At 42.3% G+C, this 18788-nt stretch overlaps 3 protein-coding genes across 9 annotated transcripts in view; 1 reads left to right on the top strand and 2 right to left on the bottom strand.

Annotated features, from left to right (window-relative positions):
- Positions 1–2438: 2438 nt before the first annotated feature.
- Positions 2439–11390, bottom strand: LOC125017773 (INO80 complex subunit D). Its single transcript, XM_047601249.1, has 10 exons — positions 10960–11390; positions 9193–9439; positions 8277–9088; positions 8043–8145; positions 7741–7965; positions 7363–7472; positions 7047–7180; positions 6413–6633; positions 6097–6254; positions 2439–6006 (listed from the first exon to the last, which is right to left on the bottom strand). Exons 2-10 carry the CDS (start codon positions 9408–9410, stop codon positions 4982–4984), a joined length of 3006 nt encoding a protein of 1001 aa, XP_047457205.1. The 5' UTR covers positions 9411–9439; positions 10960–11390; the 3' UTR covers positions 2439–4981.
- Positions 11391–11416: 26 nt separating this feature from the next.
- LOC125017775 (disintegrin and metalloproteinase domain-containing protein 23) overlaps positions 11417–18788 on the top strand; it is a 37195-nt gene continuing 29823 nt past the window's right edge. For 4 of the 6 annotated variants that reach the window (XM_047601253.1, XM_047601256.1, XM_047601250.1 and 1 more), the window contains exons 1-3: positions 11417–11561; positions 12544–12630; positions 14859–14968. The gene's annotated coding sequence lies outside the window, so the exon portion shown is untranslated. Of the gene's footprint in view, positions 11582–12543; positions 12631–14858; positions 14969–15790; positions 15844–16664; positions 16760–18788 lie in introns of those variants that run through there. The other 2 variants (XM_047601252.1, XM_047601255.1) reach the window with 2 other exon arrangements.
- LOC125017776 (NADH-ubiquinone oxidoreductase 75 kDa subunit, mitochondrial-like) lies at positions 11690–18611 on the bottom strand. 2 transcript variants are annotated; one of them, XM_047601258.1, is made up of 19 exons: positions 18205–18611; positions 17508–17587; positions 17085–17185; positions 16885–16992; positions 16676–16752; positions 16392–16473; positions 16166–16296; positions 15904–16089; positions 15684–15818; positions 15470–15584; positions 15223–15368; positions 15002–15130; positions 14757–14886; positions 14508–14668; positions 14274–14428; positions 13597–13772; positions 13358–13492; positions 13193–13265; positions 11690–12198 (listed from the first exon to the last, which is right to left on the bottom strand). In XM_047601258.1, exons 2-19 carry the CDS (start codon positions 17584–17586, stop codon positions 12107–12109), a joined length of 2211 nt encoding a protein of 736 aa, XP_047457214.1. In that variant the 5' UTR covers position 17587; positions 18205–18611; the 3' UTR covers positions 11690–12106. The 2 variants fall into 2 exon arrangements, with proteins under 2 accessions (XP_047457214.1, XP_047457213.1); XM_047601257.1 differs by having other exon boundaries at positions 18224–18611.

The raw sequence follows: 18788 nt of genomic DNA, 5'->3' as shown, positions 1-18788 counted from the left end.
AGCTAATGAAAAGTTATTTCCCGAAAATCTAGTGAATCTGTAGTGATGTTCGATACCACCGATTTCCTTTCCGATCCGATACTGAGTAAAATTCAGGCTGTTAGTGGCGATACCGATCTGATACCGATATTGTGTCTGTTAAAAAAAAAAAAAAAAAGTAGTGTATTTCAAATCATAGCTTCACGAAAAAAAATAAGACAGAGTAATTTATTTACTTTAAACTCTGAAGTATATTGAGGTAGCGGCCTCATTTACTATACAGTCAGCTACAACAACAGAAAAAACAAAGACACAGATGTACAGAATATGTGAAAATGGTGTTTCAATCACTACAAAAAAAAATGATAACACCATTAAAATCAATTATTTTTTAACTTTTAATAACTAATACACAGCAAATGCTGTAGTTAAAATTCTGGTGTTAGCGAAATTTTTGCTAGAGTTAATTATACTCTTTGTAGAGTTACATGTGTTATATATAACTCTCAGACAGTAGTTGGTGTTAAAATGGAGTGAATTTAACTCTGGGAGTAGCAGTGCAACACATTTAACCTTTCATTTCTATGAGGAGCTCTGAATCTGGCGATGACACCTTCAGGTGTTCGTTTCTTAGCCCCGCCCATTAATTATACCCGTACCTGGCCAGTCATCCTGAGAACAACCGACTGGTGTTACTAATGAGAAAGCTTTGATGGTGAGTAAATGTGATTCGTTTCGCATATAATGTAATGTTTGATATTAATATTGACTGTTCTCGCATGTCCTGTAAAGAGGACACCAAGCTAATGCTAACATTTGATTTCTTCAGCCATGCTGACGTCAGTAAATGCTAATTCATGGACATTTACACGGTTAGTAGGCTATTGCAGATGTTACAGCTGATGAGTCTAGAGCAAAGCTCTATTAAATTGTACATGTAAACGTACTAAATGATTTGAGACCGCCTGCACTCAACGTTGGTGCTCCTACGTAAGCAGCGTTTTGCCTCATTCATTCACTAACGTCAGGGTGGAGACCAATAAATAATAGGTTGTGCGTGTGTGCCAAGTCATTACGCGCACACATAAAACAGAACATTTGAAACCAGCCAATGTTATCTGGCCTGGACACAGTGGGATTCGAACCCCGGCCTCCCGAGTGGTTTTTAACACCTCATGGTTCAACAGACTCATCATCATTTACTTTACATGTAATATGTAACCGAAAAGAAAAGAAAAAAAAAAACATTTACACCATACTGTGTAAATATGGAGAGAACACGTGTAGTAGTTAACAATTGACAGTATGAGGAAGTTGATATCTAACAACTTGCACTAGTGTTGAGAGGAGCTAACACTGGTTAGTATTGAGAAATGTTAATTTTTAACTATAGAAAAGTCAATAAATACGTTGGGAGTGTTGACATACCAACACTTCAAAAAGACTCATTAACACCTTTTGGCTGGACCCATGCAGACGCTTTAAAAGTATTGAGATTAACTCTGATGGTGTTGATTTGACTGCTGATTTTGCTGTGCACATTTAGATAAAGGGGTGGTGTTTTTGTTTACAGGACTTGGATCACATGACTTGCCAGAAGGTAAGGACGGATGTCTGATCAATTCGAAAATGCTCAAGTCAGTTTAGTTATTTATTTATTTTTAATTCACAATTTTAGCAGATTCTGATTATACCCCCTGAAAGTGACGAGATAGTTTTGCTCATTTCAAATCATTGCACAATTTACCAGATTTCAAAACAGGAAACTTGAGCCACTTTCATTCATGGCGGACAGAATCTTTTAACTATTTAGATTTAAACATCAAACACTGGATTTTACAATACGACATAGTTTAGGTTAAAATCTACAATGATGTCATTTCCATTTAGATTAGATTCAACTTTATTGCCATTACATATATATAGGTACAGAGGAACAGAATGTAGGTTAGCATCTAGTGCAATGAGTAGTAAGTGTATGTAGCATAAATAGTGTGGTATATAAGTGACATGGTAGTTTTTTTTTTTTTTTAGCAGGTTATAGGTTAATGACATGTACACTGAATTTTCAGTGGCTTGGGGTCTCCATCCACACGTTGAAGTTGGAACTTTTAATCTTTTAAAAGTTTTAATGTGACGGTTAGTGTTTAGTCTAATGATAAAAGGCTCTTTAACTTTATAGGGAAATACTATTGCGAATTTAAAATCTCACAACTTACCTTAACGAACATTTTAAAGTGCAGGGCTCAGACCGCTTTCAACCAGAAAACTACCCAGCCATAAACACAACATACTCAGTCCTTTAATTTAACAATATAGCATGATACAAACCTAATTTTGCAGCTGACACCTGAAACATTTTTCAGTTCCTCGTACTTGAAAAGTTAAAGGCTTTTAGTAAAATGGGTTGACCTGGTTTAAAAAAAAAAAAAAAAAAGCCACAAAACTCTGTCAGCAAATACCTCACAGCAAGTTTTTATTTATACATCCAAAAACAAAAGATCAAATTTCTCACACTATATACAGATATTACATACAGTGTTTGTACACATATTACATAATTTGTACACAAGAAAAATATACATAAAAATGTAAACTTTTGTATACAAAAAATACCTTAGACAAATTAAACAAGGACCGATAACAAAAGGTGACTAGATTAGCTCATCCTATCTTTAAAAACAGTAATACAGTACATTCAATGAGTATAGGAATTTGTCAGCCATCTCTGAATTCAAGCAGTTACATGTGCCTACGAGCCCTGTAAAATTTTGTTCTACGTGGTTGTCGGGAGAGTAAACTGGTGCAGCGACTAATCTCATGCTATGTGGATACAGCAGTATTGCCTTGCTTATTCCAAACTGACATTTTCACCCATTTTTTAAAAGTTTTTTTTTTCCTTTTTCCTTCTTCTCGTTTTTTTCTAGGGGTCACTGTGACGGCCCAGTCATCTCTGGTGTAGCTACAGATTTTTACACTTCAGACTGTGTTTTCTCTTTGGAAGGGAGAGACAGAACTGGGCCTTTTCACAGCTGGAAATGGGGAGAGGAGGAGGAGGAGGAGGAGGAGGAGGAGGGTGGGTCTGGTGCAGGCTCAAAGCTGGTAGTGATGGCAGCTGTTTGAGTAATGAGCATTCAAGCCAAAGAAAAAAAAAAAGAGAGAGGAAAAAAAAAAAAGGCAAGACATAACGAGGAACACGTGAAACACCTCATTCACTCCTGTGCAAATCGATGTCGGAACTGAATCTGTACTTTCTCCACGAAACAATGCATATAATCCGAGAATCGAGCCATCATCTATCATTACAATGCATTTTTAACGCAAACAGGCGCCGCCCCACGCAATCTCAAGACTTCCCCCTGGAGTTTAATAGCTATCAAAAAGAACACAACACCTTTCCATCGGGACATCATCGAAGACAAAAAAGACAAGCATACAAACGAACATTGATCCCTCCAACAAAGAGAACTCCCACCCATTTTGATAGCCATTAAAAAAAAAACTCTACAAGACACGGGTTCCACTGAACACATCGCAAATAACAATTTCAGTCCATTGCTACTCAATAATTCACCAACCAAGATAGAGACTGATATTCTAAATACCTAATACTCAACAATGTCTGACAAGCTGTCAAATGTCTAATATATGATCTATCAAAAGCCATGGTTGTACTGCTGTGTGAGACGTTTGACAGACAGGGTGGACGAGTCCTCGTTTTCTAAAAACTATAACCAGACCCCAGGTTTGCATCGTTTAGCTTAAAATCACTTTAATAACTGACAGTGCTTTACTTCAGACGTGCAAAAATACACCAGTTCATAACATTGTGTAAAATCTCCAAAACCAAATTAGCTCCACAGCCTTCTCTGGGTAGTCCTGAAATGGAACTTTGTTTTCGTGAGACATGCAAGCCACCAAAGACCATTGTATATGTGGACCAGAGAGCACCTTTGAGAGTAGACACTTAAAAGTCCCTGGATTATGCCATCATCATCATCATTATCATCATCGTCGTCATAACACTGAAGCTAGTTTATTAGCCTTAATGATCCACTCGAGAGAGAAGACGCTGACCTGATCAGTGAGCGAAACTGTTGTATAACCAAACGTTATACAAAAAGTCATAGAGGCCAAAATCTATCCATCCAGCCTGGATTCAGCAGGTGAAGCTACATGTAACGAGACCAATAAAAGACCTTACAATGCTAAGAGTCAATGTGTTAATGTGTTTATTGCTTTAAGAAACTAGATTTACCTTCAAGTGTCTACTAGGCCGCTCAGAGTCCCACAACCAATGGCGAGGTCAGAGATTTTGACGTCTGAGCAAACCGATAAATGAGCACATATACAATATACACACTATAAAAACAGCTGTTTAAAAGTATTTTGGTAAATTTATATGACTGTGAAATCTGACTCAGTAAGATTCTATATCATGATAACAGTTAAATAGCTTGAAACATAATGGATCACATAAATGTCACGATCTCTTACTCTCGTCTTTCAGAGGGTGACAGAAGCAGTGTATGAAACAGGTGGGGACATAAAATTTAAAAAAAAAAAAAAAAATGCGATGGCCATCTGAGCAAGGCGGGGTACAGTTGATCATTTTAAGACAGGACTAAAACTGGCAAAGCAAAACGAAACTGACCACTTATTGAGGCTTCAATGGATTCCGAGCACGGTGACACAGATAATCTCTGCTGAGGTCCTTCCGCCAGTTTTCACCCGCAACTCCCTGCTGTCAAAACCACAAGGCATCAAACTGGTGGACTCACACTGACTTCAAATCTCAGACGGCGTCTGGCTACAGAAGGTAAAAAGGAAACTAGAAAATATTGAGGAAAATCTGAGGTTGTGCAAATTCATTATCAAATAGTGCACTATTACCACATTGCACACATGTAGCAGATGAACAGGTGTGGTTAATCGGAAGCCAGTCGGCTGGGTTTTAAAGTGACTGTGAGTCCACCGACCATCATGCAGCCGCTGCATGCTCTCATTTGCTTTGCGTGAAAGGTGGTGTGGCGCTGTTGGCACTTGCTGCGGTGGCACTAACTATAGAGAAGCCAGCAGGGGGCGCTGTGGAGCTGTGGCTGGGCTGCACGTCTTTCGGGATGCCACTGTGGGAGGCCAATTGATGGCCGAAGGCCGCGCTGAACTGAGGGAGCTGTTGCTTGGGCTGTGCGGAGGTCAACAGATCGCGGGAGGAAGATGGCAGGGAGGACGAAGGCGCAGGAGGAGTCGTTAAACCGGTCAGGCCGCTCTGAGGCATTGCTGAGAGAGCAGCCATAGGCTGCAGCGTCACAGAGTGGGTGGTGGCGGGAGGGGTGGACAGGGACGTGGATATGAGATGACTTTCTGATCCTATGAGATTGCCGAACTGCGTGGGGTCGGTGAGGGGCAGGGGGAGGTTGTTCCACGTGGTGCGCGGGGTTCCTGGTACCCCGCTGAGAGGGACTTCCAGCAGCATAGGGGTGTCCGTCTGGAAGGAGCTGGCGTGGGGAGAAGATATGTGGTCGCTGTACGGGGATGGCACGTGCTCACTGCTGTAGTGGCTGCCTTGGGGAGACGACGTGGGAGCGTCGGACTTGGCCAGGACGTGGGACGGGTGTGTCCGAGAAAACGTTCTATCCGCTATGGAGGTTTGAGTGAGCAGGGAGGTGGTGGCGGGGGCTACTGCAGAAGAGGACGGGGTCAGGTTGGGCGGTGGGGGCTGGTTAGCGGGTTGAGAGGGCGGCGAGGGAGGGAAGTGATCCCCGGTGGACTGCAGTAGGTTGTCCTCCAGCTCGAGGCTGGTGAAGTTCTCCGTGGGGATGCGGCTGTTGAGCAGGTCTCCCATGCCTCCCGGCTGCACGGGACCGGGAAACACAGTCAAGGCTCTGTGGTCCACGCCTTCATTAGGGGCCAGGTCCGCGATGGAGGTCAGGCACACCAGAGAGTCTGGGTAAGACCCCATAGCTTGCAGTGCGCGGACCAACTCCTCAGCCTCCTCTGTGGTGGGCAGCAGATCCCCGTTTTTGCCTGCACAAAACATTTAGCACACTTGTCGTTATAAAATCACAGACAGAGGATAGAGGCATAGTGGTTCACAAGCATGAGCTGGAAGACAACCTTCAAACAAGTCAAAGTCCTGCAGGTCGTCGGGTAGTCTGGGTAGCACGTCGGAGAAATCCTCCTGGTTTAGCTCAAGGTCATTTGGAATGTCTGCCATGTCATTGGTGATATCGTCAGGAAGCTCGTCTGTACTCAGGTCTGGAGTTGAAGGGCTCCTGCCGCAAAGATAAGATAAAGAAAAAGGTTAGAGGAGAAACACACCAGGGAAGGAACTGTTGAGATGTGTGACATCAGAGCCTGAGAACGAGTGTTCTCCTGACACTTGATCCGCCTCGCACTAAATTTTTAACTCGCGGACACAAGCGTAACAAACCTGATGCTGGGCGAGGGCATCGCTAGGCTCGTAGAAGGCATCCCCAGGTTCCCCTGCGGCAACGCTGGAGGAATTGGTTTCTGAGGCCTCCGTGGCCCTCTCCTCCTCTTCTTCTTGTGTTTTTTGGTGAGTGCCGGCGGTTTGGTCTTTTTTCGTGGCTTTCGCTGTTGCTGCTGCTGGTGCTGCACTCGTCGGTTTCCATCTCCACGCAGGAAGTTATCCTGGAGTCACACAGACGGTTCACAATCAACGCAACATTTTATTTTTTATTTTTTTTGCACAGATACAAAGGAGAAGTATGTGCAAAGAATGATACCACTACGGATGACAGCTGGCTAACTTGGCTTTACACAAAAACAGGAAACAAAAGGAACAGCTGGCCATGGCTCATTCAAAGACAACACAATCCACCTTTTGTTAATTTCACTGGTAGCGCTGGAAGGCAGATTTTGTTCGCTGTGGACAGAAACATGTCGGATTTTCCCCTCAAATGTCCGGCCTTTATGCTAAGCTTAGCTAACAGCAGCTAACATAATGACACGAACATGCTATCGATGTCCTCATCCGTCTCTCTGACAACAAATAAGATTACATCCTAAGATTTATCAAGTTTTCCTTTAAACCCTGAACTCACCATCTTTTTGGCATGCTCTTCACAGAGTGGTGTCTGGTGCGTGATGTCAAACACGGGGATGGAGCACTGCTGACCATCTGCAAATTTGGCCGTGCAACTAGCAAAGAGCTGCTGGGAACGATTCAACAGAATGTCTGTAGAGAACAATGAAGGAAAAACCGAAATGTGCCGCACCGAAAGGCATGATGATCATAGTATGGAGTTTAAAAAGTAAAAGAAAATAAAAATAAAACATTACATTTTAAATTAGATCTCAGCTTTTGTTCTGCATCTGCAGTGACCAACAGTAGAGTCATGGTTTTGGTGCAAAGGATACGCTGAAAGCAGTGTCGAGTGAAGGGCAGAGCTCTGTTGCTGCAGGCCTGACCCTTTGTGCTGCCAGTGCAGGTCCCCATATCTGTGCTCTGCGGCCTTGCTGGAGCCACACTGCAGAGGTAAACAGAATCAGGACTGAACAAATGGTGACCACATTAAAAGCACTAAACATTTATTATGATGTGCTCATTTGGAATGGAAGTGGAACATAATTCTGTTCACCCCGACAAAACCATTAAAACCTATACAGAAATGGGACGCTAACTTTCTAACTTAAGATTCGTAACTGACATAACCTACTTATTACAATGTATACAATGTATTCACGTGTGTCTTGACAGGTAAACAAAGCTGACTGATATAATAGCTGTGAGAATACCCTGAGGAGCTGTGAGAGGCACCACTCAACTCCTGGATCAACTGCCCCGCACAGTCGGGGTTGTTGCTGGCGGCGTGCAGCAAGGCTTTGCGGAAGGCATAGCGGTATCTCTTCTGGCGGATACTCGCCCTCTCCTGCCTGCACATGTGCTTGTATTTTTCCTGGAGGTATGAACAAAGCCTAAGCAGCCGTGTCCTCCGAGAGGAACCGCTGTCGTCTTCCAACCTGTTTGGAAACACAAGATAGTCGCCGTGTCAGTGAGTTAAATGTTACACTGTAGGTTCACATGTTAGGATACCAACCCATTCTGTGGCCGCCAAGAGCTCTGAAAAGGAGCCAATCTCTCTGCCTCCTCCTCTTCTTCATCATCGTCATCATCAGCACTGTCCTCTGACCAGTCAAGTCCTAGAAAATAGCCGGTTACAGCAGCTCATTGTTCTCAGTTGCTCATATTTACCTTATAAACCACCTTGCAGCCAACAATACATGTGAATTTATGAGTTTAAACTGGTGTTAAATACATTAAAATCAGTTACCTAGATGAGGAAAGAGGTCTCCATGCTCCCGTTGTCTCTTTGCACACAGCTGCACCAGATGTTGCAATCTGGCCAGGCAGCTGGCAGAAGGTGAGAAGGCAGTGGGGCGCATGACAACCACATGCCGTTGATTGTTACTGCCACCGTCCTTGCAACTGACCGGCAAGTTAGTAGCAGTGAAAGGCATTTTCCTGCTGAGCGATGGCCCAGACTGTTGCACTGGACTGGGTGCTGCGTTAGCGGGCATCCCTGGAGGCAGAAAGTTGACCGTCTGAGGTGGTGGTGGATTGCATAATAAACCCTGCTGCTGTCCTGGGAAGATGAAGGAAGTCGTGCTGGAGTGTTGAGGGGGCTGGAGAAGACCTGGATGCTGCCGCGGTAGATGAGTGTTGAGCGGAGAAGAGGGGTGGACTCGCGAGACAGGTGAGGGAGTAAAGTGCTCAGGAGGTGGCTGGAAGAGGTCTGTGTCATGACAGAGTTTCTGGTTGAGCACCAGCCGACTCTGTAGTTTTTTCTTGATGGCGTTGCCCTTCCGAGGAGTACCCACCTCCTCCCCATCGGTGTCATCCTCATAAAAGGCAAAAGGGTCCAGGAGTTCTCCGTCGGGGAGGGGTAACAGGCGTGTACATGGGGGAGATGGTGGAAGTTCGTCTATACCATTGGGAGCTTTCAGAGCTAGACTGGGCACAGTTATATTGAGAGCCACTGACTCCAGGTGAGCCCGTGAGCGCATTTCCTCCAAAGCGTCATGCTTCTTTTTCCGTTCCTTCTTGGGGATAAATCCCAGAACCTGCAGATGGCTGTTACAGTATCTGAAAAACAAGAACATCCTCAGCATATAGTGCAAATCTGTGACTGGTATATATATATATATTCTAAACAACAAAGTGGAATTAGCCTCGTCAATCATACACACCTGCGGTCCTCAGACTTGGGGATGGGGTTGGTACATCGCTGGCTGTTGTACTTGGCCACATACTCACACTGCTTGAAGGGGGCCGTCTTATCCTCCAGAACGTGCCGGATACAGAACGCATAGCCATTTAGTCTGCGCTGCTTGCACAGCTTTGGGCTGTACGAGCACAACGGCTTATTGTCCACCTCTGAGAAGTGTATGTGTTTGCCTTCATACATCACGTGACTCTTGTCCTTGACAACATCAGCTGATGGGATAAAGGCAGGGAAAAACAAGAATGGCATCACTTCTCAATGAACAGGCAACCACGCATGCACATGCAGCACTAAGAGGCATGGCAAAAGTCCCTGCTTCTGTAGCAGGTGATTATTAACTCAATCCTTCCCCAACAGTAAAAGGTATGTGACTATGTTATTTGCCGTGTAAATGGGTTTTGAGCCACATGAATAACTGAGAAAACTTTCTTGAACTTGATTGCTCGTTAAATTGCATTGTGTGTTGTTGATATGTGTTAATAATTAACTAATTAAAAAAACTTGACAACAAACTATTTGCCTTTGGGCATTGGTTCTTTGCGTGCCCTTTATTTTTCTGTGAAACAGGTGGAAAACTGTATATGATTTTATTCCACAGTCCATTCAATAGTCCTTCCGATACATAATAATGTGATGTAGGTAAAACACAAAGTACTGCCAGACGGAAGTCTGCCTGACCAACTTAACATCTAGAAAACACAGGGGTAAGATCACACAAGACAACTCAAGAAAAAAGTCACGTTTCAACAGGTAATAAATAATTATTTGTACTGAGTGGAGATAAAGCTTCATAACAAGCATACCATTTGCGAGCCACAGCTATGCCAAGACATACTGTAATGATAACTGTAGCTTAGATGCTACCTTAAACTTTGAGTTTTCAAGTTGGTGTTAGAGGTGTTATGGCTCTGTCAGCAGAAGTGCTCACTGGTTAAACAATGCCAGTTTGGATAAGTGATTTTAATATGAGTATGAGTAAACACCTTTGGTGAGGCAGCACACGGTGACTAATGTTAGCCAGCCACATTAGCTTGGATACGACAGACTGCCGTGAAACTTAATATTTTAACAAAATAAGCATGTTTAAGTGCATCAGCGACCCATGTCCTATGCCAAAAGATAGAGCAGTATCCCTCCTCAGTCAAAAATAATTATTGTCAGCACAGGCCACGCACAAAAAGTCATATTTGCTAGTTAGCTAACAAAGCTAAAAACACACATTAGTAGGCGGTAGCTAACCAGGAAACGGAAACATCAGCAAACGGCAACACTATAAAGGTCTATTTCCAGTTTATTTTTAATTTAGAAATTTGCACGCATGATCAAAAAATAACAATGATAATTGATCGAAACTTTAGTAAGATTTTGCTGGAAAGAAATACGATGTATTTATGGTTAAATACTTTCAAACAAAGGGTATCCATACGAGGCTCAAGGCCTGTTACCCAAGGCCTCCGTGATAATCGATATGAATTATAGCCGCCATCGTTATATAATATGACATTAGCAGGCTACACGGCTTAAAACTGTAATCATTGCACTATTCTCTACACACATGTAAGACGCTGAAACATTTAGTTGAAACAGAAGCTGTAAAATAAATTAGTCTCATATAATAGGCCTCCTAGCTACGCTAGGACACCGGTATCTAGTAGAGCGCCTGTCCGACTGAGGTCAGTGCAAAACGGTACGCCTAGAAATCGAGGTCGAGGCTGAATCCGATTTGGCTTACCTTGAATTGGTATGAGCTGTGTAAGGTATTCGCTCCAGATAGGCGGCCGAAATGTCTATTAGAATCAGCTAGGCTATTTGTGCATCGATATTCGAGATAGGATGGTAACGGCGATCTTCATAGAGCTCGGTATATCTTGAAATAAGGATGCATGTAAATAAAGGCTAGCCAGAGCAAATTACAAGCAGTAGGTAGGCTGCTGAGGATTTTAGTTGGATCCACAGCAGACTCCTCACAGCACCACTACAGGCACTGCGGGGACATGACAACAATCCGTTCAACAACAACAACCTCTCCTACCATATTGGAAATTCAACTTTGTTAAAAGCCCCTACAGTGTTGAAGTACCATGTTAATGTCTTTTTGACACAAATTGCAGTTTGCTTGAAGGACAGTGCCGTTTACGTGTTCCACCTTTAATGCAGCTGGATTAAAACGAAGACACTGAGAGGTCCTGCAAAGTGTTACACTGTAAAATCCACCTGGACTACGACTATCATCCCCCATATGAATGAGTTATCAGCCCTGCTGCCACACTGTTGCCGGCTGTTCACTAATGATGGACCACGTGTCTGTCAGAGACGGAGCTCCGGAGAGGAAAAGTTAAGTGTCATTTGAAACAGTTAAGTGTCATTCATGCACATTATTTTGATACTTTTTTTTTTTTCACCCTCATTTTTTTTTTTTTTTTTTTTAAGGAAAAAATTTAAACAGTGTTTGCAAAAAAACATTGGGGTTTCTGCAGAAATCTGGTTTATTACTTTATATCACATTTACAAATCGCTGCAAGACTACATACTCCATTTAATAAAATATATTATTAATTACTATAAAGCTTGTCGTTTTAAAGGAAGACAAGATTCTGAGGATAAATATATTAAATCTTTGGTCACGGCAACTAAAATAGCAAGTATCAATTTGGGATTTGGCAAATCTAAGCCGACATCTTCACTCTTCAAGTAGTACTTTCACATGTTTCTTCAGGTAGTATGTTAGTGCCATAATGTGGATAGATGATGAGAGCTCTACTATAGTGAAACATATACTATGGTAAAACACAAGTGCAAATAAGCATGTTTCTAGGAATGTGCAAATATAGGAGTTGTGCGTATCATTTTTATAGGACTGGATGACTATCCATTGTGCTTTAGCATATGGCAGGCTCGTCCACAGCCTGTGCTCCCTCAGTGACAGCTTTCACACATTTAGCCATGGTCTGCGAAGCTCTGCTTATTGGATCTGTGGGTAAAAGTTGAGAGCAGATTAAAAATTTGCACACGTATAACAACTCTGAAACACAACAAGCTAGCATAACAACTGTGTCTTACTTGAAAAGTCCAGTGTCTGTTTCTGTTGTAATAAATTTCAAAAAGTGTGTGACAACTTCTATCATAAATTTTCTCAAACCACTGCATATATTACAATTATATTTGTTATTATTATTCGTAGCTTTAAACTAAAGATTATTTTATTTATGTAACTCAAATTCCTGTAAATATATTTATTAAAATTTTATTTAGCTTTTGTTTTTTTTTTCTGGTCCATTATGTATGCGACAATAATTGTCTTATATGTGTCATTCAGATTGAACATGCCACGTTCCGATTGTGATAGACTCTTCATTTTAAAGGCAATAGCTGCTGTTCTCTGGAAAAAGCAAGGTTGTCAGTGGTAAGTAATTTTCTGTTCTTTCCAAGTATATGATTAGCTGTACAAGTACATGTGTCACTCTGAAATGAGACCGTATGCAGTATTTAAAGTAGACATTTTATTCCTATATTAACATCTCAATCAGAATCAATAACTCAAAGTTTCAAAGTTCCATTTTTTTGCAATAAAAAAACCCCAAACCCATGGAAAATGCTTTTTAGCAGTAGTTTTCAAGATAATTAGAAAGTTTGCTCCAATAGCATAAACACGACGCCTTGAAGATTTGCTCAGCTTCTTGATCACATCTAAGATAATTATCTTATACAGGATAAAGACAGAGAACATTCTGGTAGGGGATACTCTTTGAATTTCAGTGTCATTGCACTAGAAATTAGTTTTGGCTGTCTGCTATAATTTGGGAGATTAGCCTCAATAAAAATATAATTCATTCCTTCATTGTAAACAAAGAGACAACCAGTACCACCAATTAACCCAACGAACATGTCTTTGGACCGTGGGAAGAAGCCAGAGTATCCGCGCAGACACAGGGTCAACATGCAAACTCTGAGTACTGCTGACCCACCTGTCATATAAAAGTCCCTCACAGTGAGCTGGGGCGGGACTAAGGGTTCAGTTAGAAGAGTCTGGTTCACTGCCTGAAAGAGATAAGCACAAGCCAATATTTAAATGAAACTTTATTCATGCTTTTCTCTGACTAAACTCTTGGTGGAGGACGATAACTAGTGACCTTAGAGAGTTCATTAGCCTGCTTAAAGTAGTTGGCGTCCTCAACGTCATCATATCGCACCAGATTTGGGGAAACCTCTGCCAGTCTATTACGCACTTCATCAAGAGTGTCGTATGGCAGAGTCACTCCAGCAAGCTTAAAAAGGAATGGGAAGATAAATGTAATTCATGTAGTCTTTTCATGTTAAGAATAGCATCTGTCTAACTATCTATCTATGTTTGTCGAGTGCTGTGGATCACCTCAGAAATGGCTCTGATGATCCTCCAGTCCTCCCTGGCTATGCCTGGAGGATTCACAGCCACCTTGGTCTGCTGGGCACGGCCCTCAGTGTTCACATAGGTGCTACATTTCTCAGTGTATGCAGCTCCAGGAAGTATGATATCAGCCATTGGTGCACCCACATCGCCATGATGACCTGGGAAGTTTAGTTTTAGTTTAGTATAGAATATAAGTAGTATAGTAGAAGTATAATTATATAGAAACATAATTAACAGTAAATGAGAAAATAACTAAATACACAATAAAGTAGCAGATTAAATATTCCGTCTTCTATCAAGATAGAAAACAGAGCACCAAAACTAAACAATAATCATGCACAGGAGGAGTAACCCCCCCATTCCCAGAAGATTTGATTATTTCAAATGTTGATTCTGGTGACACTCTCTGACAAGAGTGCCTTTAGCTTCATGACTGTGAAGCCTATATGTCTCACATCCTATCTGCACTCATCAAGCCATTCAGTGATCCCTTGTGCACTATGTGGGAGCATCTGCATTCATATTAGTTCTTTACTCTGTCCTAAACTTTCTTTTCATTCATATGATCATTGGTCTGGCATTATCCTGCATCTCTCAGATGCCATTAATTCATTAATGCTATAAATTAGCTTCTGTTGTGGTCAAATAACAAAGCTGACCTTGATAAATGATCAGACTGTCCTTCAGGAGGTCTTGGCGAGTAATGCAGCCAGCATCAGCCCCCACTAGGAGGAGAACTTTGGGTGGGTTCTTCCTGATCGCCTCCACTCCTGGCTTGTATCCAAGATCAAGTGCGGCCACTTGACTGGCAACTCTAACAAAACAGGAAACCATCACTCATAGTTATGGTCTTTCCTGAACATTGTGTTGTAAACGTCCTTCCAAATTATCACCTGTGTAGCACATTGAGAACCTTCCACGTATCCTGCACTCCACTGCTGACACGAGCGTTGTGAGCAATAGTTGACAAAGTGGCCATTATCACGGCTCCATCATCTCTCTGCAGGCAACTGCTGCCAACTACAATAACAGGATGCTTTGCTTTAGCCAAAACCTGCAAGATGGGATGTAATACGTGAAATTAGGAAGCAACATCGCAGTGGGCTGATAAAATTGACATGTGAGTGTACCCAGAGTTTCACCTGGGAAAATGGATGGGTTCCAGAAGCTATTTCTTGAAGGATGTTGGCAGACTCTCCAAGATGGTCATAGGTGTAACTTAAATCCATTTCCTTTCCCACCAGGGCCACATGCAACTCATTGTGGAGCCAGCTGAGGAAGAGACACGCATGTTGGCATGCAGGCATTTGTTGTTCACCATCCATCAGATTTACTTGCCACTCCCACTAAACAGGTATAGATACTCTATTTAGAGCAACGTACTTACCCTTTTCTGATCCGTGCATTGAACAGAGGAGCCTCATATCGTGGGTTAGTGCCAACCAGAAGCAGCAGGTCAGCTTCTTCAATACCAGCAATGCCAGTGTTAAGAAGATAGTTTGAACGCAGGTCAGATCTAGAGAAGGAAAGGTTAAATATGGAATAAAATCATAAGTGTTACGCAAACTAGATTCGTACCACCTTGATTGTGTCTTTGAATGATCTTACCCAGCTCCAGCCATGGGGAACATTTCCTCAGTGCACAGGTTGTCACTGTTTAAACGGTTCAGCAGGTCTTTCAAGGCGATCAGAGCCTCTGCATCCACCAAACCTCCAACAACGGCAGCAACTTCATCGCCTTTGACTCCCTGCAACTGTCAGATAAAACAGACGGTATTTAGTTCCAAATTAATATCATCCACTGCACTGATGTCAAATTATAACCGATGCCTAGTCAATGTTTTTTATCACTTACTGCTCCAGCAGCTCGAGTCAGCACGTCTTCCCAGGAAGTGGGAACTAACTGCCCAGAGTCATTTTTCACCAGTGGCTGAGTAAGCCTCTGTCTCTTAAGTCCATCATAAGCAAACCTGTCAGAATTGAAGCAAGAAAGACTTCAGAAATGGGGCAAAGATCATACACAAATCTGTGTTCATGATGTTAACCGGAATGCGTTATGAGAAATGAACCTGGTCTTGTCTGATATCCACTCCTCATTAATCTCTTCATTAAGACGCGGCAGAATTCTCATCACCTCACCACCGCGAGTGCTCACCACAATGTTGCTACCCACAGCATCCAAGACATCAATGGACTCAGTCTTCCTGAAGAAACCCGAAGAGAATGAGTGTATGTGCACATTTTGACCCTCTGATAATTTAGTAAAGACGTATTGTGTAATCAAAAAACCTAGTCTCCCAAGGACGAGCAGTGAAAGCATATGGTTTGGAAGTCAGGGCTCCCACTGGGCATATATCAATGACATTCCCAGATAACTCTGACATGAACATCTTCTCCACGTAAGTCCCGATCTGCAGGTCGTTGCCTCTGCCAGTCGTGCCCAGGTCTTCCACACCCGCAATTTCACTGGCAAAACTATAGAAGCAAAAACATTTACTTATCGATAACCCAAATTTATGCAGCAACGCCATTTACTTTGAATGTGACTCACCGCACACAGCGAGTGCACTGGATGCAGCGAGTCATGATGGTTTTGATGAGGGGCCCGATATTCTTGTCTTCCACAGCTCTTTTGCCCTCTGTGAAGCGGCTCCTATCGCTGCCAAACTGCATAGACTGGTCCTTTGTGCACAAATTTAATCAAGCTTATTAGTCAGCCCTTTTATAACATTTAAAATTCAAACAAGACTGTGAAGACCATATTATCTCTGATTAACCTGTAGATCGCATTCACCCCCTTGATCACAAATTGGACAATCTAATGGGTGATTAGCCAGTAGGAACTCCATCACACCCTCTCTGTGTAAAATCAAAAAAAAAAAAAAAAACATAAGTAAAATATCGTTACTACTTGGATCTCAACTGAAAGAAAGCTAAACCACCACTAAAAAGTGATCAGATATTATTTTAACTCAATTAACAAGTGCTGAAAGACAATTATATAGAATTGCAAATGAATAGTAACTGATATTTTTACTTTAACTTGTAAGGTTGATCCTACCTGGCCTTCCTGGTTTTGTCAGAATCGGTTAAAATGTTCCAGCCTTTCATGACGGGCATCGCACAAGCTGCCACAGGCTAGAAGGTAAATGAAAAGTAATCACTGCTTGTTTTTAGCCATTGCACAGTCTCCGTTAAGATTAAGCAAAAGAAACACAAGCCGAACAGACACACAAGGCTGTCTAGAGAAGAAATAACACCTAAAAATACCTTGGGAACTTTCTCTATTTCCACAAGACACATACGACAGTTTCCAGCAACTGACAAGCGCTCGTGGTAGCAGAAGCGAGGAATCTGCATGCCTGCCATCTCACATGCCTGTGACAGAAAACAATCACAGTATTATATTGGATACCACGGCTGAGGACGTATGAAGAGGTGCAAGTCTTACTGGGATGTGTAGATTTTACCTGCAACACAGTAGTTCCTGGCTCTACCGTGATAGGCTTCCCATCCACAAACACCTCCAGGAGGTTACTGGCGGCTGCTGTTGCTGTAGATGCAGTGCGTGCTTCAGGGCACAGACAGAAAATAAATGAATGCAAAGCTTCCGATTACACTGTTTATCATTTAAATCGTCACACAAGACAATAAATTCATGGCAGTCTACAGCAATGACAAATTAGTTACGCACACTGCCATTGGTTAAACTGAGCCAACAACAGCCTGGCACACAACCTAATCCTGCCTATAATCCACCAGTGGGGCAAAGTAACAAGAATATTTAGTCCTTGGACGCAACAAAATGCCCATTGTACAAAAATACAAAACACATATTTTATGTCACAAATGCATAATCATTCAATGAATCAGTTGCCTCATGATGTTGTTACCATTTTGAGTTGCAGCCGCGCCTCCTTTGATAATAGCTGCTGGAAAGAGACTGCGGCTCCCAAAAGGCAAACGCAACATGCTGGGAGAGAGGCAAGAAGATATTATCAGTGTCTACCGTCAGCTATTCTAACTGATACATTTCCTTTGTCGACATGGCTTCAGTAAAGCAAGTGTATGACCTGTAAACGTCAGCTAAACTAGCCTCCATGCGGAGACCAAAACAAAAACACAAGTCAGCTAGCTCCATCACGGCCGTTACTTATGGCAGCGGCATGAATACAATAATAATAAAAATAATAAACATACCAACATTAACAGGGCACGTATAATTAACTAGTTCGTGTTTTGTAACCCAGAACAACATAAACTGAATGTAACTGACCTAATATTCAAAGTTAATGCTAGTGTTCACGAACGTAGCACGCGACACTGTCGTTATATCGTAACGTTACACTGCGATAATAATAATAATAAAAACATCTGTTATCGCGTGAAACTGTATTTTGTAGCGTTAAATTAATCCCATCTCAACATGTTATCAGTCAACGCAAAGTAACGCAGCTCACTAGAGACACGCTAACGCCAGAAACCTCCAACTCAACCCGTCAAAGAGACAATTTAACCACAAAATATAGGATACATTTAATGAATGAATATTGTCTAACGTTGGACGCGTTGCAGGCTGGGCGAACTCACATAGTTTGCGGTGTCTTACCTCGCCGGTGTTTGTCCTCGTGAGACTGTGAGGCGAGCGACGCAGATTGCGCACTGCCTCGTTATTGTGCTGCGTCACGGATTAAATAATCCTGTAGGCATAATCCAAATAGGAGGTCTGCTTTTCTGCGAGTCATGGCCAATGTAAGACTACAGGTAACAGCAAACAGATGAAGCGACATAAACCTTTTTCAGTAGATAGTCATAGTGTGTTATAGTGTGGTATTATGTGGCGCATTAACAGCCTTCAGCTTCAGTTTTTTGCTCGTGGACGCACACTGGGGTTGTTATCAGCCACATCACGCAGAAACGTCTCGTGGGTCAAATATCCTCCAATGTTGTCTGTGCTAGACAGACTTTCTTACACATCCTTTCACACAACGATTGAAAGGATGTGTACTTCCTGTCACCAAATGCAGCCTTTGAAAGATTGTGTATCCTGTCAGTAGGATGATACTCTATATCAGTTATGCAATCCTTACAAATCAGAGTTCACCCCACTTGAAAACAGGAGATAGATAGAAATTGCAAACACACCCAGGGGAAACGGAAAGGAAATGCAGATG

This window comes from Mugil cephalus, chromosome 12, assembly GCF_022458985.1.
Source record: "Mugil cephalus isolate CIBA_MC_2020 chromosome 12, CIBA_Mcephalus_1.1, whole genome shotgun sequence".
Lineage (NCBI taxonomy): Eukaryota > Metazoa > Chordata > Actinopteri > Mugiliformes > Mugilidae > Mugil > Mugil cephalus.
Note: the sequence above shows the minus strand (reverse complement) of the source record. Positions and strands in the feature narration are given on the sequence as shown.

Bases quoted from the DNA above. Each gene is read 5' to 3' on its own strand.
- LOC125017773 (XM_047601249.1), bottom strand. From the start codon at position 9,410: ATGTATGAAGGCAAACACATACACTTCTCAGAGGTGGACAATAAGCCG. The intron at 8,146-8,276 runs GTAACTGATTTT...GCTATTTTCTAG, and splicing joins AGACCTCTTTCCTCATCTAG to GACTTGACTGGTCAGAGGAC. The intron at 6,255-6,412 runs GTTTGTTACGCT...TCTTTGCGGCAG, and splicing joins ATGCCCTCGCCCAGCATCAG to GAGCCCTTCAACTCCAGACC.
- LOC125017776 (XM_047601258.1), bottom strand. From the start codon at position 17,586: ATGTTGCGTTTGCCTTTTGGGAGCCGCAGTCTCTTTCCAGCAGCTATT. The intron at 16,474-16,675 runs GTAGGATCAACC...GATTTTACACAG, and splicing joins GACAAAACCAGGAAGGCCAG to AGAGGGTGTGATGGAGTTCC. The intron at 14,429-14,507 runs GTGATAATTTGG...CTGTTTTGTTAG, and splicing joins GTTCTCAATGTGCTACACAG to AGTTGCCAGTCAAGTGGCCG.